The sequence below is a fragment of the Oncorhynchus clarkii genome, chromosome 31 (assembly GCF_045791955.1).
Source record: "Oncorhynchus clarkii lewisi isolate Uvic-CL-2024 chromosome 31, UVic_Ocla_1.0, whole genome shotgun sequence".
Lineage (NCBI taxonomy): Eukaryota > Metazoa > Chordata > Actinopteri > Salmoniformes > Salmonidae > Oncorhynchus > Oncorhynchus clarkii.
Window position 1 is genome coordinate 5240584 of NC_092177.1, and position 26105 is coordinate 5266688.

General features: G+C 44.9%; 1 protein-coding gene across 1 annotated transcript in view; it reads right to left on the reverse strand.

Moving 5' to 3' along the window:
• Positions 1-3757: 3757 nt before the first annotated feature.
• LOC139391096 (tetraspanin 17) overlaps positions 3758-26105 on the reverse strand; it is a 40152-nt gene continuing 17804 nt past the window's right edge. The window contains exons 3-9 of the mRNA XM_071138614.1: positions 16791-16937; positions 15383-15553; positions 12130-12255; positions 11943-11990; positions 8358-8474; positions 4040-6142; positions 3758-3879 (exon numbers count right to left, since the gene is read on the reverse strand). Coding sequence (XP_070994715.1) covers positions 6077-6142; positions 8358-8474; positions 11943-11990; positions 12130-12255; positions 15383-15553; positions 16791-16937 — 675 coding nt within the window. The 3' untranslated portion in view covers positions 3758-3879; positions 4040-6076. The remainder of the gene's footprint in view (positions 3880-4039; positions 6143-8357; positions 8475-11942; positions 11991-12129; positions 12256-15382; positions 15554-16790; positions 16938-26105) is intronic.

Here is a 26105-nt window from a genome sequence, read left to right on the forward strand (position 1 = left end):
CTCTGAGGTCATTAAAGAACCCATGGCACTTATCGTAGGAGTAGGGGTGTTAACCCTGGTGTCCTGGCTAAATTCCCAATCTGGTCACCTAATAATCCCCAGTTTACAATTGGCTCATTCATCCCCCTCCTCTCCCCTGTAACTATTCCCCAGGTCGTTGCTGCAAATGAGAACGTGTTCTCAGTCAACTTACCTGGTAAAATAACGGATAATTCTATATTTTTTTTTAAATAAATACATCTCTGTAGTTGTTTTTTTTCTTTAACCTCAAAGTCCTCTTTAATAAAGCATTTTCACACAAACAAACCTACGTGACCAAACAAAGACTGTGTCTGTCAAAAACATTGTTTATATTTCCGCCTTGGCTTAATTTAAAGATCCCTTAGAAACAAACAGTGATCGGACTCTTCTCTATAGAGGCTTTTCTGTTGGATGTGTGCAAAACGCAATGTAACCTCCAAAGACAACCACCCCACAGGTTTCTATTGGGTAGTCTTTGGAGGTTCTATTTGGTAGTCTTTGGAGGTTCTATTTGGTAGTCTTTGGAGGTTCTATTTGGTAGTCTTTGGAGGTCCTATTTGGTAGTCTTTGGAGGTCCTATTTGGTAGTCTTTGGGGGTTATATTTGGTAGTCTTTCGAGGTCCTATTTGGTAGTCTTTGGAGGTTCTATTTGGTAGTCTTTGGAGGTTCTATTTGGTAGTCTTTGGAGGTCCTATTTGGTAGTCTTTGGAGGTCCTATTTGGAAACAGTTAAACACACCCTGTCACAGAATTTAATCCATCAACCTGGTCATTTCACCAAGTGTCATCTTTTCACAGTTTCACCTTATAAAACCCTTTACTAACATCAGCCTCCACATCCTGATTCAGGAACACTTTCACCTGATCAGATTACATGACTGGGGAAGGGAGGACATGGTCCTAGATCAGCACTCCTACTCAAGAGACCTGACGCATACAGTACAACATCAGATGAGCAGAGATATTCTTTACGAGTGTCACCCTCTAGTGGCACAGCTATGACATTTCATTTCAAATAAACCAACCGTCTGGTCAAGACCACCTAGCCTTTCTCTCTTCAAACCAATAAACAGAGAGACAGACATACTGTACATGCATACAGACAGACATAATTTTGTTGACGCATCCAAACTAGCAATTGGAGGCCTGATGTTTTTCATAAGTCCTTTTTATTTAATCTGAAAAATAAGTATATTTGTAACACAATGGTACAGTGTAACAGACCGTGTCCCCCTATCGAAAGGCATCTAACTCGTTTTCAGCATCTCTGTTCAGCAATACTATCCTTTAAGACATTAACATAATGACAATCAAAACATTGCTAAAATAAAATGAATCAATTTTAGAGGTTTGTAAGGACTAACATCATGTTTATTTGTATTTATTTACATTCCAGCTGTATTAATAACAAAATGGAATTCAAGAAATTGAGAGAAATATCATTTTCAAAAATTCTATAAAAAAAATATATAAAAAAAAAAAACGAATGCTACATTAAGAATGTTACATCTTCAAAATAATAATAATAATAATAATAAGAGAAATATAATTTTGAATCATCATTAAAAGGGGAATGGCTATGACAGGCATGGTACTGTCACTGCGGTGGTAGATATTACACAACACCATTTCAAGATCAGGACAAACTTGTCAAAACATTTTGACCAAATGAACCTTAAAATCACCATACTGTAGTGTAGCTTGTCATCAGAATAGAAACTATGCTACGTCCTCAGGAAGTAGAAATAACCCTATAAAATCACCTGTATGTTGTAACTTAAGGACCTACTGTCTTCCTGTCGTGACTCTCTTATAGGTTTTAACAAACAGTAGAGATTCTCTACACCGCTCAGCGTCTTTCTGACGGGCCAAGGAACAAATCCAACCACTAGCTTTTTAAAAAGGACACCTCTCTAAAAATGAGGTAGACTCTGGAAATGTACATGTGGGGAACGTAAAGAAAATATCTTAAAAGGCTTTGAGATAAAATACAAATAAACTTTTTTTTATTTATTTTTTTAAACCCACACCAAACAGGTTAGTTAATAACAGTATGTAACCACAGACATACTTTTCATTTTATAAAACAGAGAAACACTTCAGTCATGTTCTGTGAAACACCAGACACCAGTATGTATTAGAAATCATTGATAAATGCACATGTATGATGTGAACCTAAAACACAGAGACAATGTTGTCTCTCTATAATAGATCAGTATTATCAATGAGAGGATTGTAGCTTACAGCAGGAACTCGGGTAGACCTATAGTACAGCCCCGCCTAGGTACAGTCGTGCTTTGAAATCTAGCAAATCATTCATGAAGCGACGTGGCAAGGTAAAAAATATAGATATATTTTGCAGATTCCTTTTTTTTCCTGAGATGACAATGCATATACACAGGAAGTAACAAAGGAAGTACACTGGAAGTAAAACAGGAACAGGAAGTGAAAGGAAGAAAACCAAGCACCTGAAAATGGAATGGAACTATTTGATTTCGTGTACAAAATACAAAATACAAAATAAATGTAATGATGTAACATAACAGATCTTAGGTTTATTTTTTTCACATTTCTTATTTTCACATCAGATGTGTGTTCATTGCACTGCTAAAGGGTAGTGATGACACGTTAGGGTGAAATGCATTGGAACAGGTCTAAGTAACAGATGGTAACAGACAGGGTGAATCTCAATCTTCCCTTTGGAACTCCTCCTTCAATGTGTTTTGACTGGAGAAGGAGGAGGCAAGGAGAGCGTATGGAAGGAATCAAGGAAATACAATTGAGATTCATCCGTAGGTATACATTCATGATTATGCAGGAGGCTCTGGAATGATGCTCTGGAATGATGCCATCTATCTTAGGGTGTGGCCGAAATAGCACCCTATTCCCTATATAGAGCACAACTTTTGACTAGAGGCTCCACATGGCTCCAGACAGATGCCAAGGCCCACTAAGGTTTATTCTCCACCAAGAGTCTGGATTTTCCTCCTCGATGACTTATTAAATGCAAACACATTCAAACACATTCTGATTGGACCAAGAAACCGATGGGTTGGACCAGAGTTGGCCTGCACGAATAATAAATCACTGAATTTTTTGACATCAGTACAAACGACTCGTGCAAGTTCACACTGTTGTGTGGAGCGATCGATAGAGCAGCGGAATTCAATTAAAGGAGGAAGTGGTCAGGCAAACTGTAATATTGAACAGTGTGATTCTGGGACACAAACCTAGGAGAAAATATGAAACATCACAAGGTATCATGTTGTAAGGCCATCACGATCAAAAGGACAAAACAAACTCAACAACCTATGGCTTTTTGTTTTTTTTAAATACTAAAGCAGAATTTCAAATGAAATGAAAGACCCAGCGTAGTAAAAAGAGTCTGTTTTGGTGGGTTGGCGTTTTGGCCTGCCTGGTGACCAAGAAAGAGTTCCCGAAACTCTCTGCCAATAACAGCTAGTTTTCCGTTTCCCCCTCCACACTCAGACCCAGACAGTCCTAGCTAAATTCTTGCTTGAAAAATTGCTCTTTGCTAAGAAGCATTTTTTTTATATATATATATATATATATATATATATAAAATATATATATATTTTTTAAACAAATTTAATGAAAAACAAAATCACAGTAAGGTATTTCATTTATACCCTGAACTTATTTGACAAGAGATAAAAAAAAAAAACAGCTGAATTAGACCTTTAAAACAAACATCCTGTTCTAATGTCAGAATAATATTTTATTTTTTTTGCATAAAAACCTAGCCTGACACACAAACTGGTTTCTCTCCTATTCAGGCAAACCATCGTTCAAGGCTACTTGACGAACGACGCAAACACCCAGAGCTCATGCTGCTGAACTACAGCATTAAAGAGCTCTGACACGCAGGGTAGTAAAGCCCATGCTGCTGAACCACAGCATTAAAGAGCTCTGACACGCAGGGTAGTAAAGCCCATGCTGCTGAACTACAGCATTAAAGAGCTCTGACACGCAGGGTAGTAAAGCCCATGCTGCTGAACAACAGCATTAAAGAGCTCTGACAAGCAGGGTAGTACATGGTAATACAGCTAAGAATCAAGCCTGTTACTACAACAGCAGCCCAACCAGGAAGGATTCCCCCAAGAGGAGTAACACTACAGCTCCTACACATAGGCCTTGTACACACCACAGGAAGAGCGAGACAGTGGTAAGGTATATATCTAAGGGACCTTAACGAGTGGAGCAATAACTGTGTACAAGAGCTGACATTTTGGAGAGCGGCCAGACAGAAGCTGCAGGGAATATATTCATGCGAGACATAATTTAAAATCCCCAAATCCCAATAAATACAATTCAATTCAAACCATATACTGCTACAAATCTGATAACGTGCTTCAAATGTACTGGTATGCTATGGTGTAAACTCTGTATTGACAAGGTAATAACGCAAGTTAAAAAATAAAAAACATGAATATGGCACAACCACCACTTTATCAGTTCTAATAAAGATCAGAATAATAATATGGATTTAATTTCACCATGTAAGCTTTAGACCTGGTTACAAATAACATACTAATAGATTTGAAAACATTTTGTTAACTTTTTCCCCAAATTCCCAGATTTCCAGAAATCCTGGTTGTGGAAGAGTTCCTAGAAATCAGGAAGGAATAAACAGGAAATACGGAATCCTACAACCAGGATTTCTGGGAAACATGGGAAATGTACCAGGAAGTCTACTTACTCATATCAATCCTCCAAGATACAATGATGAAGCAGCCTTCATGTTATATTGAGAAAATGTGTTACTATTTATACATGAAGATATTAAACAAGTATTTGTTATTCTATACAAACTAGTTAAAAAAAACAGTCCAACTAAGACAGATAGACAACAAACACACCAACAAACACTAGGAGAAAAAAAACTAAGAGAGGAGAAAAGTACAAATCCAGACAGACCAGACAAATCAGACAGATCAGAATAACAACTAGGGTGTCAGGTAATTCAAGCTTCCAAAAGGTAGTGGTGGGAGTCCAGAAGAGAGACAGAATAAACACGTACAAACGTCGCCTCGACGTCAGTATAACGTAGATTTAACGTTAGTATAAGGTTAAAGGTTAGATCAAGTAAAAGCCTACTATCCCCATGTGCTTCAGGGATGCCGGGAGAGAAAAATCCTCTCCGTATGTCTGTCTGTTTGATTAAACTCAAAACATCGACAGACAAAAGAAAATACCATTTTTTTTTATGTTAAAACATGCTGTTCAACAAACAGCTGGTTAAAGACATGCATCTGTAGCAAGGCCTTGCTAACGCCAGACTTGCCATCTTGTGAATTTTCCCCTAACATGAAGAGAGCTTAATGTCTTTCAGTGGTCATAGGATAACGGGAAAGAAATGCCATCCTGTCAGCCAGCCGGTAGGTCAGTCAGCAACCCACTCTATACTGTACAGAAGACAGAAAGGCTGTACAAGTGGGATAGGAGGTATCCAACAAGCAGCCCTGGAAGGTCTTTCTGAAGGGCTGTTTTGAAATCCTAGTGGAAGTAGGGTTGAAAGTGACACCAGGTGAAATAGACGGACGGGCAGGTCCAGAGGTAAACAGCTCTTTGTGTTTTCACCTCTCAGCCTGGCAGGTCCAGAGGTAAACAGCTCTTTGTGTTTTCACCTCTCAGCCTGGCAGGTCCAGAGGTAAACAGCTCTTTGTGTTTTCACCTCTCAGCCTGGCAGGTCCAGAGGTAAACAGCTCTTTGTGTTTTCACCTCTCAGCCTGGCAGGTCCAGAGGTAAACAGCTCTTTGTGTTTTCACCTCTCAGCCTGGCAGGTCCAGAGGTAAACAGCTCTTTGTGTTTTCACCTCTCAGCCTGGCAGGTCCAGAGGTAAACAGCTCTTTGTGTTTTCATCTCTCAGCCTGGCAGGTCCAGAGGTAAACAGCTCTTTGTGTTTTCACCTCTCAGCCTGGCAGGTCCAGAGGTAAACAGCTCTTTGTGTTTTCAGCTCTTATCGGTCAGTGGGAGGTGAGCTGGATGTTGGGGGTCAAAGGTCAGAGTACTCCCTCCCCCTCAGGGTCCTGGCATCACCAGTTGGCCTTCACGGCCTTGACGTCACTCACCAGGTTCTGAGCCAGGCAGATCCCAAATATCTAAACAGGAAATGACATCACAGGTTAGCTCTGACATAAAGCTAACTGACATCTGAAGCATAGGTTCTCTGATTTGGAATGACACTCAAGGAGAAGGATGTAATCAAGATTCTCGCCAGCAGATGGCAGTCTAAACAGTCTAAACTCCAAGCAGGGTTTCCGTTAGGAAAATGTGGTGCAGGACAACATGACCGGGAAGAATTTAATTTAACGGCCATTTGAGAAATTTACCAGACCCATATGCATTGGGTGCATAACCCATTAGGACGTCCAACCACAGTGCCAGAAAAATCACATTTAGATTATGGTAATAGCTCTTAAGAGAATATGCAAATTATGCAATGAAGCAGCCCAATAAAACGTCATTTTCAAACATTTGCCAAAATGATATTCGAGGGAAAACAGCATTCTAAACAGCACACCTGATAGAGGTTCCATATGTGACAGAGATAGAAATCTCTGAGGCAGCAACTAGGACGGGTTGTTGCCAGGCAGCAACTAGGACGGGTTGTTGCCAGGCAGCAACTAGGACGGGTTGTTGCCAGGCAGCAACTAGGACGGGTTGTTGCCAGGCAGCAACTAGGACGGGTTGTTACCAGGCAGCAACTAGGACGGGTTGTTACCAGGCAGCAACTAGGATGGGTTGTTACCAGGCAGCAACTAGGACGGGTTGTTACCAGGCAGCAACTAGGACGGGTTGTTACCAGGCAACAACTAGGACGGGTTGTTGCCAGGAAACAATTAGGATGGGTTGTTAATATGACCAGGATTGTGCCTTTGGCTCCTGGACGACGAAAGAAAGTTGGTATGAAAACCAATAGAACAGGAGAAAATGGCAGAGTGGTGGATCCAATAGGGAAGTAAATGGAAATACATTGGCCACAATGATATCATTACTACTGTCTATACAGAAAGAAACAAAATCATTCACAACACTTCCGGACCCAAAAATAAATCGAGGATCATCATTGTTTAAAAAAATTTGCTGTGGATTGTTTCAAATCACAAGCTCATAGACGTCTCCCTATTGGTCAGCACAAGTGTGCAACGCTGTCATCAAGGCAAAGGGTGGCTACTCTGAAGAATCTCAAATATAAAATATATTTAGATTTATTTAACATTTTTTTGGGTTACTACATGATTCCATATTTGTTATTTCATAGTTTTGATGTCTTCATTATTATTTTACAATGTAGAAAATAGTACAAATAAATAAAAACCCTGGAATGAGTAAGTGTGTCCAAACTTTTGACTGGTACTGTACTTGTGCATTCGGAAAGTATCCAGACCCCTTCACTTTCTACACATGTTGTTGGCTTTACAGCCTTATTCTAAAAACGATTCAACTGTTTTTTTCCCCCCCTCATCAATCTATGACATCACAATACTCCATAATGACATCACAATAATCCATAATGACATCACAATACTCCATAATGAGAAAGCGAAAAGAGGCTAGAGGTTTTTGCAAATTGATTAAAAATACCTTATTTACATAAGTATTAAGACCCTTCGCTATGAGACCCTTTGCTAAATTGATCATCCTTGAGATGTTTCTACAACTTGATTGGAGTCCACTTGTAGTAAATTCAATTGATTGGACATGATTTGGAAAGGCACACACCTGTAAGGTCCCACAGTTCACAGTGCATGTGAGAGCACAAAAACTTGTTTTTGCTTTGTCATTACGAGGTATTATTTTGTAGTACGATAAGGACAATGTTTTATTGAATCCATTTTAGAATAAGGCTGTAACATAACAAAATGTGGAAAAAGTCAAGGGGTCTGAATACCTTCTGAATGCACTGTATTGGCCTATAGAGAGAATCAGCAAACTCGCCCCGTAAAAAGACAAGTCAACAAATAAGATACAAGATAACTAACAAAAATACACACAGGCCAATTTAATTCCAATAAATTATGCATATTAACCTATAGACTAATAAGCATGATGGTCAAATATATTTCCATCGACTGGCATTTCCATCAAATTATAAAAAGCATTATTTGGGGATTTATTTTGTCAGGTCAACAGTTTTATTTATCTGCTTTTCATATAATTTTTTGAGGCCAAAAAGTCGGTAATTGTCGGCTAACGGAAACCCTGACTTCCAGCCATGACGGTGACTGCAAATGCAGACATGATCTGATTCACACAAAAGCTGACTCTCTAAATATACATTTGTTAAATAATGTGTCTGGGGGTCCTCCTTACCTGTAAAAGTGCAATGCCCACAAAGATCCCAGCTACAATGATCAGGTTGTCCTGAAGCCACCTCTCAAACTGACCCACACAACCCTTGGTATGGATGTACTTCTGCTGGTCCAACTCCTGAGAGGATAAATTAGATAAATGTTTTAAATACAGTGTTTCTCCAACCAACAGTTTGGAGAAAAAGCTTTTTTTAAACATTGAGTTAGCCAAACCAGACCAAACCAAGCCAAACCAAACCAAACCAAACCAGACCACTGACTACGACTCATAGAACACGAAGGATAACAAATACCAGATGACTCCCAAATGGCACCCTGTTTCCCATGGGACCTAGTTGAAAGAAGTGCACTATAAAAGGGAATAGGGTGCCATTTAGTTACTGGTTTCTCCTTTTCATTCCCTTTTCATGTATTTCTGGGATGGGGCGGCAGGTAGCCTAGTGGTTAGAGTGTAGAGGCGGCAGGTAGCCTAGTGGCTAGAGTGTAGGGGCGGCAGGTAGCCTTGTGGTTAGAGTGTAGGGGCGGTAGGTAGCCTAGTGGTTAGAGTGTAGGGGGGACAGGTAGCCTAGTGGTTAGAGTGTAGAGGCGGCAGGTAGCTTAGTGGTTAGAGTGTAGGGGAACATCTAGCTGTTTAGCTGCTGGAACATCTAGCTGTTTAGCTGCTGGAACATCTAGCTGTTTAGCCGCTGGAACATCTAGCTGTTTAGCTGCTGGAACATCTAGCTGTTTAGCCGCTGGAACATCTAGCTGTTTAGCCGCTGGAACATCTAGCTGTTTAGCCGCTGGAACATCTAGCTGTTTAGCCGCTGGAACATCTAGCTGTTTAGCCGCTGGAACATCTAGCTGTTTAGCCGCTGGAACATCTAGCTGTTTAGCCGCTGGAACATCTAGCTGTTTAGCCGCTGGAACATCTAGCTGTTTAGCCGCTGGAACATCTAGCTGTTTAGCCGCTGGAACATCTAGCTGTTTAGCCGCTGGAACATCTAGCTGTTTAGCCGCTGGAACATCTAGCTGTTTAGCCGCTGGAACATCTAGCTGTTTAGCTGTTGGAACATCTAGCTGCTGGAACATCTAGCTGTTTAGCTGCTGGAACATCTAGCTGTTTAGCTGCTGGAACATCTAGCTGTTTAGCTGCTGGAACATCAAACGACAGTTGGAAACAAGAGGAAATGTTGACAGTTTAAAATCGAGAGACTAACTTAGATAATTTAGCTATTTGAATTCGAATCTAAGGAACTATTTTAAGTATACACAAAACTACCTTCATACTTCCATACCGCTAGTCACAGTCACTCGCATTTTGTAACAAAGCGCAGCAAGTCTAAGCCCGGCCCGGCACAAATCAATTGAGGTCAGACTCCCTCGAGTCATATGTGTGTGTCTTATTTTTTTCATCAAACATTTCGCTTAAAGCATCAGACGGCTGTGTCTATATATGGAAAAAGAACAGACGACTCTCGGTCGACCATGATTTTGGTTGGTCGGGGACAGCCCTAGTGTGTGTACACTGTGGATGAAGCTGTGTGTGTTTACACTGTGGATGAAGCTGTGTGTGTGTGTGTGTACATTTTGGATGAAGCTGTGTGTGTGTGTGTGTGTGTGTGTGTGTGTGTGTGTGTGTGTGTGTGTGTACACTGTGGATGAAGCTGTGTGTGTGTGTACAGTGTGGATGAAGCTGTGTGTGTGTGTGTACACTGTGGATGAAGCTGTATGTGTGTGTACACTGTGGATGAAGCTGTATGTGTGTGTACACTGTGGATGAAGCTGTGTGTGTGTGTACACTGTGGATGAAGCTGTGTGTGTGTGTACATTGTGGATGAAGCTGTGTGTGTGTGTGTGAACACTGTGGATGAAGCTGTGTGTGTGAACACTGTGGATGAAGCTGTGTGTGTGTGTACACTGTGGATAAAGCTGTGTGTGTGTACACTGTGGATGAAGCTGTGTGTGTGTGTGTATACTGTGGATGAAGCTGTGTGTGTGTACACTGTGGATGAAGCTGTGTGTGTGTACACTGTGGATGAAGCTGTGTGTGTGTGTACACTGTGGATGAAGCTGTGTGTGTGTACACTGTGGATGAAGCTGTGTGTGTGTACACTGTGGATGAAGCTGTGTGTGTGTACACTGTGGATGAAGCTGTGTGTGTGTACACTGTGGATGAAGCTGTGTGTGTGTGTGTACACTGTGGATGAAGCTGTGTGTGTGTGTACACTGTGGATGAAGCTGTGTGTGTGTGTACACTGTGGATAAAGCTGTGTGTGTGTGTACACTGTGGATAAAGCTGTGTGTGTGTGTACACTGTGGATGAAGCTGTGTGTGTGTACACTGTGGATAAAGCTGTGTGTGTGTACACTGTGGATAAAGCAGTGTATTTTGTTCCGTTTCCATATAAAAGTCTACTGAAGGTCCTGTTCAGCTCCAACGACAAAGAGGGTCTGACCCATAAAGGTTGTCTTTTTCTCTCAACAGAGACACTCCACCAAGGATTCCCTTGTTCCAAAGCTAAAACCTGGAAACCAACTCTCCACCAATGGGAGGTAACGGAATCCCTGGCCGTCCAATGAAATGTTTCCGATGGTGACAGTGAACTTCCCCTAGAGCAATTTCCATTTCAGTTTTTTTTTTCTTGATCTCTGCTATTCTCTTCCTCTCTCTTTCCATCTCTCGCTCTCTCCGTCTCTCTCTCCCCCCTCCCACCCCCGAAACACTACACAAACAAAGTACAGCTCATAGCTTGTTTCAATAGATTTTCATAGCAAAGCCTACAAGCCTGTACAGCCTACAAGCCTTGGAAAACTATCAAATGGGGGGGGGGGGCTACGCTACATAACAGTACGCATAGCAACAGTACTCAGAGCAACAGTACGCAGAGCAACAGTACGCAGAGCAACAGTACGCAGAGCAACAGTACGCAGAGCAACAGTACGCAGAGCAACAGTACGCAGAGCAACAGTACGCATAGCAACAGTATGCATAGCAACAGTACGCATAGCAACAGTGCTCTGGTGGAGAGCTGTATGAGTGCACACACCCACACCCCCACACACCCACACACAGGAGGGAGGCATAACCCACTGAATCCCCAATTATAGAGTGTAGTGCTGTGATGCTTCCCAGGGCTATAACTGGAGACTAATCAGCACTGTTAGAGAAACACCCTGTTATTAAGGAAGAGAGGACAGAGGAGAGGAGCCTGAACGCTAGCTAGCTAGGAAGTGTTGAGGACAGGGGAGAGGAGCCTGAACGCTAGCTAGCTAGGAAGAGAGGAGGACAGAGGAGAGGAGCCTGAACGCTAGCTAGCTAGGAAGAGAGGAGGACAGAGGAGAGGAGCCTGAACGCTAGCTAGCTAGGAATAGATGAGGACAGAGGAGAGGAGCCTGAATGCTAGCTAGCTAGGAAAAGAGGAGTAAAAGAGGAGAGGAGCCTGAACGCTAGCTAGCTACTTAACCCCTAACTACCATGCCTGGCTAGATGTTCAGAGGAAAGGTTGAAATGTCCGCCGCCTCTCTCCCTCTCTCTCTGGATAACGACCAGCATGGTTTGAAAGACTGATTGGGTCTGATTGGAAAAACACAAGAGAAAAACCAACCCCTTGAATTCTCACGTCGTAGCCACACTGTGTGTTAAGGACGTCTTCCTGAAACGAATGAAAGCAAAACTATCATGAGAACAGAAGAACGTGGGTTTTCCATTACGATCTGTAGAATATGTTTAATGTGTTAAACTGAATTAAGTCTGAGGTTTATAATGTTCTGTAGCCCAATAAGGCATCTCACGGCAGGGTCTTTGACGCAGCAGGAGAAGGGGACTCCACAGCGCTCTCTACTGGGGTTAAACTCAGTGCAGTTGAAGTAGATATTCAGGTTCCAGTCATTAGGACCGTGGGCTCCACAGCACGACCACTAAAACACACACACACACACACACAGACAGGTATAAGGCTTTATCACATGTTATAAGCATCGTTGAGCCCTTATAAAGTCTTACGACAACCAAGTCTGCTATGATAAAGAGGCTGGCTCTGGTTGGCTTCAGTATATGCACAGTTATCCAATCAAGGTTAAGGCACTAGCTGCCAGTACAGTCCAGTTAAAGGTACGAGACATGCTGCCAGTCCAGTCCAGTTAAAGGTACGAGACATGCTGCCAGTCCAGTTAAAGGTACGAGACATGCTGCCAGTCCAGTTAAAGCTACGAGACATGCTGCCAGTCCAGTCCAGTTAAAGGTACGAGACATGCTGCCAGTACAGTCCAGTTAAAGCTACGAGACATGCTGCCAGTCCAGTCCAGTTAAAGGTACGAGACATGCTGCCAGTCCAGTTAAAGGTACGAGACATGCTGCCAGTCCAGTTAAAGGTACGAGACATGCTGCCAGTCCAGTCCAGTTAAAGGTACGAGACATGCTGCCAGTCCAGTTAAAGCTACGAGACATGCTGCCAGTACAGTCCAGTTAAAGGTACGAGACATGCTGCCAGTACAGTCCAGTTAAAGCTACGAGACATGCTGCCAGTCCAGTTAAAGGTACGAGACATGCTGCCAGTCCAGTCCAGTTAAAGGTACGAGACATGCTGCCAGTCCAGTTAAAGCTACGAGACATGCTGCCAGTCCAGTCCAGTTAAAGCTACGAGACATGCTGCCAGTCCAGTCCAGTTAAAGGTACGAGACATGCTGCCAGTCCAGTCCAGTTAAAGGTACGAGACATGCTGCCAGTCCAGTTAAAGGTACGAGACATGCTGCCAGTCCAGTTAAAGCTACGAGACATGCTGCCAGTACAGTCCAGTTAAAGGTACGAGACATGCTGCCAGTACAGTCCAGTTAAAGCTACGAGACATGCTGCCAGTCCAGTTAAAGCTACGAGACATGCTGCCAGTACAGTCCAGTTAAAGGTACGAGACATGCTGCCAGTCCAGTTAAAGGTACGAGACATGCTGCCAGTCCAGTTAAAGGTACGAGACATGCTGCCAGTCCAGTTAAAGGTACGAGACATGCTGCCAGTACAGTCCAGTTAAAGGTACGAGACATGCTGCCAGTCCAGTTAAAGGTACGAGACATGCTGCCAGTCCAGTTAAAGGTACGAGACATGCTGCCAGTACAGTTAAAAGGTACGAGACATGCTGCCAGTCCAGTTAAAGGTACGAGACATGCTGCCAGTCCAGTTAAAGGTACGAGACATGCTGCCAGTCCAGTTAAAGGTACGAGACATGCTGCCTGTACAGTTAAAAGGTACGAGACATATCATATAGTACTACTGACATATCCCTGTGAACTCTATAACAAATAGTACTACTGACATATCCCTGTTACAGTGCCTTGCGAAAGTATTCGGCCCCCTTGAACTTTGCGACCTTTTGCCACATTTCAGGCTTCAAACATAAAGATATAAAACTGTATTTTTTTGTGAAGAATCAACAACAAGTGGCACACAATCATGAAGTGGAACGACATTTATTGGATATTTCAAACTTTTTTAACAAATCAAAAACTGAAAAATTGGGCGTGCAAAATTATTCAGCCCCTTTACTTTCAGTGCAGCAAACTCTCTCCAGAAGTTCAGTGAGGATCTCTGAATGATCCAATGTTGACCTAAATGACTAATGATGATAAATACAATCCACCTGTGTGTAATCAAGTCTCCGTATAAATGCACCTGCACTGTGATAGTCTCAGAGGTCCGTCAAAAGCGCAGAGAGCATCATGAAGAACAAGGAACACACCAGGCAGGTCCGAGATACTGTTGTGAAGAAGTTTAAAGCCGGATTTGGATACAAAAAGATTTCCCAAGCTTTAAACATCCCAAGGAGCACTGTGCAAGTGATAATATTGAAATGCAAGGAGTATCAGACCACTGCAAATCTACCAAGACCTGGCCGTCCCTCTAAACTTTCAGCTAATACAAGGAGAACACTGATCAGAGATGCAGCCAAGAGGCCCATGATCACTCTGGATGAACTGCAGAGATCTACAGCTGAGGTGGGAGACTCTGTCCATAGGACAACAATCAGTCGTATATTGCACAAATCTGGCCTTTATGGAGGAGTGGCAAGAAGAAAGCCATTTCTTAAAGATATCCATAAAAAGTGTCGTTTAAAGTTTGCCACAAGCCACCTGGGAGACACACCAAACATGTGGAAGAAGGTGCTCTGGTCAGATGAAACCAAAATTGAACTTTTTGGCAACAATGCAAAACGTTATGTTTGGCGTAAAAGCAACACAGCTGAACACACCATCCCCACTGTCAAACATGGTGGTGGCAGCATCATGGTTTGGGCCTGCTTTTCTTCAGCAGGGACAGGGAAGATGGTTAAAATTGATGGGAAGATGGATGGAGCCAAATACAGGACCATTCTGGAAGAAAACCTGATGGAGTCTGCAAAAGACCTGAGACTAGGACGGAGATTTGTCTTCCAACAAGACAATGATCCAAAACATAAAGCAAAATCTATAATGGAATGGTTCAAAAATAAACATATCCAGGTGTTAGAATGGCCAAGTCAAAGTCCAGACCTGAATCCAATCGAGAATCTGTGGAAAGAACTGAAAACTGCTGTTCACAAATGCTCTCCATCCAACCTCACTGAGCTCGAGCTGTTTTGCAAGGAGGAATGGGAAAAAATTTCAGTCTCTCGATGTGCAAAACTGATAGAGACATACCCCAAGCGACTTACAGCTGTAATCGCAGCAAAAGGTGGCACTACAAAGTATTAACTTAAGGGGGCTGAATAATTTTGCACGCCCAATTTTTCAGTTTTTGATTTGTTAAAAAAGTTTGAAATATCCAATAAATGTCGTTCCACTTCATCATTGTGTCCCACTTGTTGTTGATTCTTCACAAAAAAATACAGTTTTATATCTTTATGTTTGAAGCCTGAAATGTGGCAAAAGGTCGCAAAGTTCAAGGGGGCCGAATACTTTCGCAAGGCACTGTAACTCTAAAACATCTAGTACTACTGACATATCCCTGTGTTAACTCTATAACATCTAGTACTACTGACATATCCCTGTGTTAACTCAATAACATAATACTACTCACATATTCCTGTGTGAAGTCTATGAGGTTCTGCAGGTCGATGTCGTCGCGGTAAGCCTTGACGTTGTTGTTGATGAAGAAGTTGAGCTGGTCTTTGATCCAGTCTTTGAACACAAAGGCCAGGATGCCTGCTGTCAGCTCTAAGAAGAAGATCAGACCCAGGAACACTGAGAACTAGAACACAGAGAGAGAACATCAGAACAGGATAGGAGCCAGGAGCCATCCCTTCCCTTTCTCCTCTTCTGTAGGCTGGCCAACCAGGAGCCATCCCTTCCCTTTCTCCTCTTCTGTAGGCTGGCCAACCAGGAGCCATCCCTTCCCTTCCTCCTCTTCTGTAGGCTGGCCAACCAGGAGTCATCCCTTCCCTTTCTCATCTTCTGTAGGCTGGCCAACCAGGAGCCATCCCTTCCCTTTCTCCTCTTCTGTAGGCTGGCCAACCAGGAGTCATCCCTTCCCTTTCTCCTCTTCTGTAGGCTGGCCAACCAGGAGCCATCCCTTCCCTTTCTCCTCTTCTGTAGGCTGGCCAACCAGGAGCCATCCCTTCCCTTTCTCCTCTTCTGTAGGCTGGCCAACCAGGAGCCATCCCTTCCCTTTCTCCTCTTCTGTAGGCTGGCCAACCAGGAGCCATCCCTTCTCTTTCTCCTCTTCTGTAGGCTGGCCAACCAGGAGCCATCCCTTCCCTTTCTCCTCTTCTGTAGGCTGGCCAACCAGGAGCCATCCCTTCCCTTTCTCCTCTTCTGTAGGCTGGCCAACCAGGAGCCATCCCTTCCCTTTCTCCTCTTCTGTAGGCTGGGCAGTCAGGAGTTAATGGACAGAGTAGTGGAGGTAATAGCCACTGAGAGTGACAGCTAACTATGAGGCCCAGTTTGTCTCTGTCACTCAGACTCCATTGTCAAAGTTGAACCTGACATAACTTCTCCGAATGATGTCATTGTTTTTTCCCCCTCCAGATATTTACCCCCATGCTTAGGTTTGTGTACTCAATAATGGATGTGTATAAACGAGTGGTTTATTATTTCCCATCTAGATCAATACCAATCCTAGTTGTTCATTTACAGTAAGTAGCCAACTGCTATGAATGACCTCAACTTTCAGATCAAACGAAGCCAGAGTTATTTTTGTGAATCAAACTAGGATGTACCTCCCTCCCTCCCTCTCCTCTTCCCTCCTCTAAGTAATACCTAAATGAAGACCTAAAAAGGTGTGAACCAAGGTGTAAATTACTGAACTGCAAACCCAAAGGTGTGGATAGCAGAGCAGAAAGTAGAAATGAACCATACGAGGTTTCGATGTGGTATCGTCCAAGGCACACAGTCTCACCACCCCACAGAGAGATTCAACTAAGTAAGCCTGTGTGAGGAAGAAAGAGTTGAACTCTCTTAAGGAGAAATAATATTTATTTCAAACTCACAAATTTGAGTAGCAAGGTGTTTTCCCGTAGCGCTCCGATGCAACCAGCGAATCCCAGGATGAACATGACTCCTCCCACTACGATGAACAGCCACACGGGGTCGAAGCCTCCCAGGTCTGTTATGGAGGCCATGTTGGACAGCACCCCCTGCAGGACAGGAGGACCAAGGTGTTATTACAGATGTACAGCACCCTAACCTCCCAGGTCTGTTATGGAGGCCATGTTGCACAGCACCCCCTGCAGGACAGGAGGACCAAGGTGTTATTACAGATGTACAGACAGACAGCACCCTAACCTCCCAGGTCTGTTATGGAGGCCATGTTGGACAGCACCCCCTAGAGGACAGGAGGACCAAGGTGTTATTACAGATCTACAGCACCCTAACCTCCCAGGTCTGTTATGGAGGCCATGTTGGACAGCACCCCCTGCAGGACAGGAGGACCAAGGTGTTATTACAGATCTACAGCACCCTAACCTCCCAGGTCTGTTATGGAGGCCATGTTGAACTGCACCCCCTAGAGGACAGGAGGACCAATGTGTTATTACAGATGTACAGCACCCTAACCTCCCAGGTCTGTTATGGAGGCCATGTTGGACAGCACCCCCTGCAGGACAGGAGGACCAAGGTGTTATTACAGATGTACAGACAGACAGCACCCTAACCTCCCAGGTCTGTTATGGAGGCCATGTTGGACAGCACCCCCTGCAGGACAGGAGGACCAAGGTGTTATTACAGATCTACAGCACCCTAACCTCCCAGGTCTGTTATGGAGGCCATGTTGGACAGCACCCCCTGCAGGACAGGAGGACCAAGGTGTTATTACAGATGTACAGACAGACAGCACCCTAACCTCCCAGGTCTGTTATGGAGGCCATGTTGGACAGCACCCCCTAGAGGACAGGAGGACCAAGGTGTTATTACAGATCTACAGCACCCTAACCTCCCAGGTCTGTTATGGAGGCCATGTTGGACAGCACCCCCTAGAGGACAGGAGGACCAAGGTGTTATTACAGATCTACAGCACCCTAACCTCCCAGGTCTGTTATGGAGGCCATGTTGGACAGCACCCCCTGCAGGACAGGAGGACCAAGGTGTTATTACAGATCTACAGCACCCTAACCTCCCAGGTCTGTTATGGAGGCCATTTTGAACTGCACCCCCTAGAGGACAGGAGGACCAAGGTGTTATTACAGATGTATAGACAGACAGCACCCTAACCTCCCAGGTCTGTTATGGAGGCCATGTTGAACTGCACCCCCTAGAGGACAGGAGGACCAAGGTGTTATTACAGATGTATAGACAGACAGCACCCTAACCTCCCAGGTCTGTTATGGAGGCCATGTTGGACAGCACCCCCTGCAGGACAGGAGGAACAAGGTGTTATTACAGATCTACAGCACCCTAACCTCCCAGGTCTGTTATGGAGGCCATGTTGGACAGCACCCCCTGCAGGACAGGAGGACCAAGGTGTTATTACAGATGTACAGCACCCTAACCTCCCAGGTCTGTTATGGAGGCCATGTTGGACAGCACCCCCTGCAGGACAGGAGGAACAAGGTGTTATTACAGATCTACAGCACCCTAACCTCCCAGGTCTGTAATGGAGGCCATGTTGGACAGCACCCCCTGCAGGACAGGAGGACCAAGGTGTTATTACAGATGTACAGACAGACAGCACCTAACCTCCCAAGTCTGTTATGGAGGCCATGTTGGACAGCACCCCCTGCAGGACAGGAGGACCAAGGTGTTATTACAGATGTACAGCACCCTAACCTCCCAGGTCTGTTATGGAGGCCATGTTGGACAGCACCCCCTGCAGGACAGGAGGACCAAGGTGTTATTACAGATGTACAGACAGACAGCACCCTAACCTCCCAGGTCTGTTATGGAGGCCATGTTGGACAGCACCCCCTGCAGGACAGGAGGAACAAGGTGTTATTACAGATCTACAGCACCCTAACCTCCCAGGTCTGTTATGGAGGCCATGTTGAACTGCACCGCCTAGAGGACAGGAGGACCAAGTTGTTATTACAGATGTACAGACAGACAGCACCCTAACCTCCCAGGTCTGTTATGGAGGCCATGTTGGACAGCACCCCCTGAAGGACAGGAGGACCAAGGTGTTATTACAGATGTACAGACAGACAGCACCCTAACCTCCCAGGTCTGTTATGGAGGCCATGTTGGACAGCACCCCCTGCAGGACAGGAGGACCAAGGTGTTATTACAGATATACAGCACCCTAACCTCCCAGGTCTGTTATGGAGGCCATGTTGGACAGCACCCCCTGCAGGACAGGAGGACCAAGGTGTTATTACAGATGTATAAACAGACAGCACCCTAACCTCCCAGGTCTGTTATGGAGGCCATGTTGAACTGCACCCCCTAGAGGACAGGAGGACCAAGGTGTTATTACAGATGTACAGACAGACAGCACCCTAACCTCCCAGGTCTGTTATGGAGGCCATGTTGAACTGCACCCCCTCGTGGACAGGAGGACCAAGGTGTTATTACAGATCTACAGCACCCTAACCTCCCAGGTCTGTTAGCGACACCATGTTGAACTGCACCCCCTAGAGGACAGGAGGACCATGAGGTTAATTCATATGTGTTTTTTTACCACTGAAAGCATAAGACCCCAAAAGTAAAAAGTAAGAAATGGCGGTGATAGATCTGTAAGAAAGCTGTGTTGTGCAACGTCTTCTTTGGCATGATATAATACAATACAACACCACACCTTACTGTCGGAGAGACACTAGGCATTCCACTGCCTTTCCCTTCCAGGACAATAAACACAGACAGACAGCCCTCCCCCTGCTTCCCCCTAAAACCCTGCTTTCCCCTAACACCCTGTTTCCCCCTAACACCCTGCTTCCCCTAACACTCTGCTTCCCCCTAACACTCTGCTTCCCCCTAACACTCTGCTTCCTGCTTCCCCCTAACTTCCTGCTTCCCGCTAACACCCTGCTTCCCCCTAACACCCTGCTTCCCCCTAACACTCTGCTTCCCCCTAACACTCTGCTTCCCCCTAACACCCTGCTTCCCCCTAACACTCTGCTTCCTTCTTCCCCCTAACACTCTGCTTCCCCCTAACACTCTGCTTCCCCCTAACACTCTGCTTCCCCCTAACACTCTGCTTCCTGCTTCCCCCTAACTTCCTGCTTCCCCCTAACACCCTGCTTCCCCCTAACACCCTGCTTCCCCCTAACACTCTGCTTCCCCCTAACACTCTGCTTCCCCCTAACACCCTGCTTCCCCCTAACACCCTGCTTCCCCCTAACACTCTGCTTCCCCCTAACACTCTGCTTCCCCCTAACACTCTGCTTCCCCCTAACACTCTGCTTCCCCCTAACACTCTGCTTCCCCCTAACACTCTGCTTCCTGCTTCCCCCTAACACCCTGCTTCCCCCTAACACCCTGCTTCCCCCTAACACTCTGCTTCCTGCTTCCCCCTAACACTCTGCTTCCTGCTTCCCCCTAACACCCTGCTTCCCCCTAACACCCTGCTTCCCCCTAACACTCTGCTTCCTGCTTCCCCCTAACACCCTGCTTCCCCCTAACACCCTGCTTCCCCCTAACACTCTGCTTCCCCCTAACACCCTGCTTCCCCCTAACACCCTGCTTCCCCCTAACACTCTGCTTCCCCCTAACACTCTGCTTCCCCCTAACACTCTGCTTCCCCCTAACACTCTGCTTCCCCTAACACCCTGCTTCCCCCTAACACTCTGCTTCCTGCTTCCCCCTAACACCCTGCTTCCCCCTAACACTCTGCTTCCTACTTCCCCCTAACACCCTGCTTCCCCCTAACACTCTGCTTCCTACTAACACTCTGCTTCCCCCTAACACTCTGCTTCCCCCTAACACTCTGCTTCCCCCTAACACTCTGCTTCCCCCTAACACTCTGCTTCCCCCTAACACTCTGCTTCCCCCTAACACTCTGCTTCCCCCTAACACCCTGCTTCCCCCTAACACCCTGCTTCCCCCTCTAAACCCTGTGGCTGGGTACTGGTCAACTTCAGGTGACATCCTCTCTCACTCTAGCTGCCCAATTCACATTCTGCCCTGAAGACATCCTTTCTCTTTCCCCTGAATTTATGCTGCAGTAGTTTGTGTCAGGGGTCAAGGGTCAGTCGGTTATTTCTGGAGAATTTCTCCTGTCTTACCCGGTGTCCTGTGTGAATTGAAGTATGCTCCCTCTCTTTCTCGCTCACTCTTTTTTGGGACAATGCCTCAGGACTACCTGGCATGATGACTCCTTGCTGTCCCCAGGCCACCTGGCCGTGCTGCTGATCCAGAATCAACTGTTCTGCCTGCGGCTATGGAATCCTGACCTGTTCACCGGACGTGCTACCTGTCCCTCCAGACGTGCTACCTGTCCCAGACATGCTGTTTTCAACTCTCTAGAGACAGCAGGAGTGGTAGAGATACTCTTAATGATCGGCTATGAAAAACCAACTGACATTTACTCCTGAGGTGCTGACTTGCTGCACCCTCGACAACCACTGTGATTATTATTATTTTACCATGCTGGTCATTTATGAACGTTTGAATATCTTGGCCATGTTCTGTTATAATCTCCACCCGGCACAGCCAGAAGAGGACTGGCCACCCCTCAGAGCTCGGTTCCTCTCTAGGTTTCTTCCTAAGTTCTTGTCTTTCTAGGGAGTTTTTCCTAGCCACCGTGCTTCTTCTACACCTGCATTGCTTGCTGTTTGGGGTTTTAGGCTGGGTTTCTGTACAGCACTTTGAGATATCAGCTGATGTACGAAGGGCTTTATAAATACATTTGATTGATTGATTGATTGATTGACATTGGAATTTGGCTGCTGGTGGCATTCTGAGCTCTAGTTTCTCCATTCTGTAGCCTTCTCAGGTGTTGTGTAATCCAAAAAAGAAACTGGGCCATGATCCTTGACCTCAACCTGAGGCTACGGCACCACAGAATCATCTATGGCACAGATTCCTCTTGTGGTTCATATGATCCTTTTATGTTGTGGTTACACAGGAAACTGGAGACCTTCTACAAAAGGCTCTTTGTTGTCAAGCTAACCTTGACCTACAAAATACTGTAGTATGACTTAGATCTTATGCATGACTTAATGTATTAAGAAAAAGCAACCTGTTGGAACATGAATTCAGTATGAATCCTAACATCATCCTAACAGCATTACAAAACAGCAGACCGTTTCCACATTGGCAATTAACATCTTGACTGGTCCATTTCCAGCTAATTAATGACCTAATTGACCATTTAGGAATTGTTAACCTGTAATGAGGTTCTGAATGTATCCCACTTTCAACACATCACAGAACAACATCTTCTACCTGACCTTCAGTTTATTGGGATTGACAGAAAGAGAGAGGGGGGGGGGGGGTGTAGAGCGAGGGAGAAGAAAGAGAGACGGGGGGTGTAGAGAGAAGAAGATTGAGAGAGCGAGAGATGAAGGTAGAGGTAGACAGAGAGAGAGCAGAGGACAGAAAGAGAGACTGAGGTTAGAGACAGAGAGGGGCAAAGAAATGTTATTACCCAGACTGACATTAAAATATGTCATCTAATCTGTAGTTACAGTGCCTTGCGAAAGTATTCGGCCCCCTTGAACTTTGCGACCTTTTGCCACATTTCAGGCTTCAAACATAAAGATATAAAACTGTATTTTTTTGTGAAGAATCAACAACAAGTGGGACACAATCATGAAGTGGAACGACATTTATTGGATATTTCAAACTTTTTTAACAAATCAAAAACTGAAAAATTGGGCGTGCAAAATTATTCAGCCCCCTTAAGTTAATACTTTGTAGCGCCACCTTTTGCTGCGATTACAGCTGTAAGTCACTTGGGGTATGTCTCTATCAGTTTTGCACAAAACAGCTCGAGCTCAGTGAGGTTGGATGGAGAGCATTTGTGAACAGCAGTTTTCAGTTCTTTCCACAGATTCTCGATTGGATTCAGGTCTGGACTTTGACTTGGCCATTCTAACACCTGGATATGTTTATTTTTGAACCATTCCATTGTAGATTTTGCTTTATGTTTTGGATCTTTGTCTTGTTGGAAGACAAATCTCCGTCCCAGTCTCAGGTCTTTTGCAGACTCCATCAGGTTTTCTTCCAGAATGGTCCTGTATTTGGCTCCATCTATCTTCCCATCAATTTTAACCATCTTCCCTGTCCCTGCTGAAGAAAAGCAGGCCCAAACCATGATGCTGCCACCACCATGTTTGACAGTGGGGATGGTGTGTTCAGCTGTGTTGCTTTTACACCAAACATAACATTTTGCATTGTTGCCAAAAAGTTCAATTTTGGTTTCATCTGACCAGAGCACCTTCTTCCACATGTTTGGTGTGTCTCCCAGGTGGCTTGTGGCAAACTTTAAACAACACTTTTTATGGATATCTTTAAGAAATGGCTTTCTTCTTGCCACTCTTCCATAAAGGCCAGATTTGTGCAATATACGACTGATTGTTGTCCTATGGACAGAGTCTCCCACCTCAGCTGTAGATCTCTGCAGTTCATCCAGAGTGATCATGGGCCTCTTGGCTGCATCTCTGATCAGTCTTCTACTTGTATGAGCTGAAAGTTTAGAGGGACGGCCAGGTCTTGGTAGATTTGCAGTGGTCTGATACTCCATCCATTTCAATATTATCGCTTGCACAGTGCTCCTTGGGATGTTTAAAGCTTGGAAAATCTTTTTGTATCCAAATCCGGCTTTAAACTTCTTCACAACAGTATCTCGGACCTGCCTGGTGTGTTCCTTGTTCTTCATGATGCTCTCTGCGCTTTTAACGGACCTCTGAGACTATCACAGTGCAGGTGCATTTATACGGAGACTTGATTACACACAGGTGGATTGTATTTATCATCATTAGTCATTTAGGTCAACATTGGATCATTCAGAGATCCTCACTGAACTTCTGGAGAGAGTTTGCTGCACTGAAAGTAAAGGGGCTGAATAATTTTGCACGCCCAATTTTTCAGTTTTTGATTTGTTAAAAAAGTTTGAAATATCCAATAAATGTCGTTCCACTTCATGATTGCGTCCCACTTGTTGTTGATTCTTCACAAAAAAATACAGTTTTATATCTTTATGTTTGAAGCCTGAAATGTGGCAAAAGGTCGCAAAGTTCAAGGGGGCCGAATACTTTCGCAAGGCACTGTATCTGCTGTCAGACATACCGCGTCCTAGATACAAAGACATAACTAATATGTCTGATGGTGATCGCTGTCTCTCAAATGTAAAGCATATGGTTTCTCATTGTGGTAGTGGTTGTTGTGTGAGGGTCCGGTACACACAATGACAATTCCCCATATTTTAAAAGTAATGTCATTGTAATCTAAATGTAAAATTAGACTTTTCTATTTAGCCAGCCGTAGCTGTTAACTAACAAGGTTCTTTATTATTGAGGGAAAACAGGGTAAAGTCACAGTGCTGGGCTGAAGGGAGGTCAGGGTAAAGTCACAGTGCTGGGCTGAAGGGAGATCAGGGTAAAGTCACAGTGCTGGGCTGAAGGGAGGTCAGGGTAAAGTCACAGTGCTGGGCTGAAGGGAGGTCAGGGTAAAGTCACAGTGCTGGGCTGAAGGGAGATCAGGGTAAAGTCACAGTGCTGAAGGAAGATCAGGGTAAAGTCACAGTGCTGGGCTGAAGGGAGTTCAGGGTAAAGTCACAGTGCTGGGCTGAAGGGAGTTTAGGGTAAAGTCACAGTGCTGGGCTGAAGGGAGTTTAGGGTAAAGTCACAGTCCTGGGCTGAAAGGAGATCAGGGTAAAGTCACAGTGCTGGGCTGAAGGGAGGTCAGGGTAAAGTCACAGTGCTGGGCTGAAGGGAGATCAGGGTAAAGTCACAGTGCTGGGCTGAAGGGAGATCAGGGTAAAGTCACAGTCCTGGACTGAAGATGATATCAGGGTAAAGTCACAGTGCTGGGCTGAAGATGAGATCAGGGTAAAGTCACAGTGCTGGGCTGAAGATGATATCAGGGTAAAGTCACAGTGCTGGGCTGAAGATGATATCAGGGTAAAGTCACAGGGCTGGGCTGAAGATGATATCAGGGTAAAGTCACAGTGCTGGGCTGAAGGGAGGTCAGGGTAAAGTCACAGTGCTGGGCTGAAAGGAGATCAGGGTAAAGTCACAGTGCTGGGCTGAAGGGAGATCAGGGTAAAGTCACAGTGCTGGGCTGAAGGGAGATCGGGGTAAAGTCCCAGTGCTGGGCTGAAGGGAGATCAGGGTAAAGTCACAGTGCTGGGCTGAAGGGAGGTCAGGGTAAAGTCACAGTGCTGGGCTGAAGGGAGATCAGGGTAAAGTCACAGTGCTGGGCTGAAAGGAGATCAGGGTAAAGTCACAGTGCTGGGCTGAAAGGAGATCGGGGTAAAGTCCCAGTGCTGGGCTGAAGGGAGATCAGGGTAAAGTCACAGTGCTGGGCTGAAGGGAGGTCAGGGTAAAGTCACAGTGCTGGGCTGAAGGGAGATCAGGGTAAAGTCACAGTGCTGGGCTGAAAGGAGATCAGGGTAAAGTCACAGTGCTGGGCTGAAAGGAGATCAGGGTAAAGTCACAGTGCTGGGCTGAAGGGTTACAAAAGCAGCCCGACTCTGATTCATTTTCAACTAATTGGTCTTTTGACCAACAAGATCAGGTCTTTTGGGGAACATATGAATATTGGGCTGCCTGTGTAAACGCAGCCTTGGACACACAGATACCTCTGCAGTAGGAGCTGAAGAAATATATGTCCATGTATATACACAGCTCTGGATAGTATACCACTACATGGGCATGGATAATCCAATGCCTGAAGACATGTAAGCATTAAAATAGATTTTTCCAATCTCTCAGGTAGCCTCTCAAAAAAAACATAGGCCTATTTTAAGTCTAAATTAAATTATCTGGTGACATTTCTCAATACAATGATATACTATGACATTTGAAATTCCTAAAATATATATATTTTTTAAACATTTGACTGTAGTTTTGGTGTCTTGAGCTACTACTGTCTACTGCTGCCTATTATTCCCCCCAGGCTACCCTGACGTCAGTATGTATCTAACCCCCCAGGCTACCCTGACATCAGTATGTATCTAACCCCCCAGGCTACCCTGACATCAGTATGTATTATTCCCTCCAGGCTACCCTGACATCAGTATGTATTATTCCCTCCAGGCTACCCTGACATCAGTATGTATCTAACCCCCCAGGCTACCCTGACATCAGTATGTATCTAACCCCCCAGGCTACCCTGACATCAGTATGTATTATTCCCTCCAGGCTACCCTGACATCAGTATGTATCTAACCCCCCAGGCTACCCTGACATCAGTATGTATTATTCCCTCCA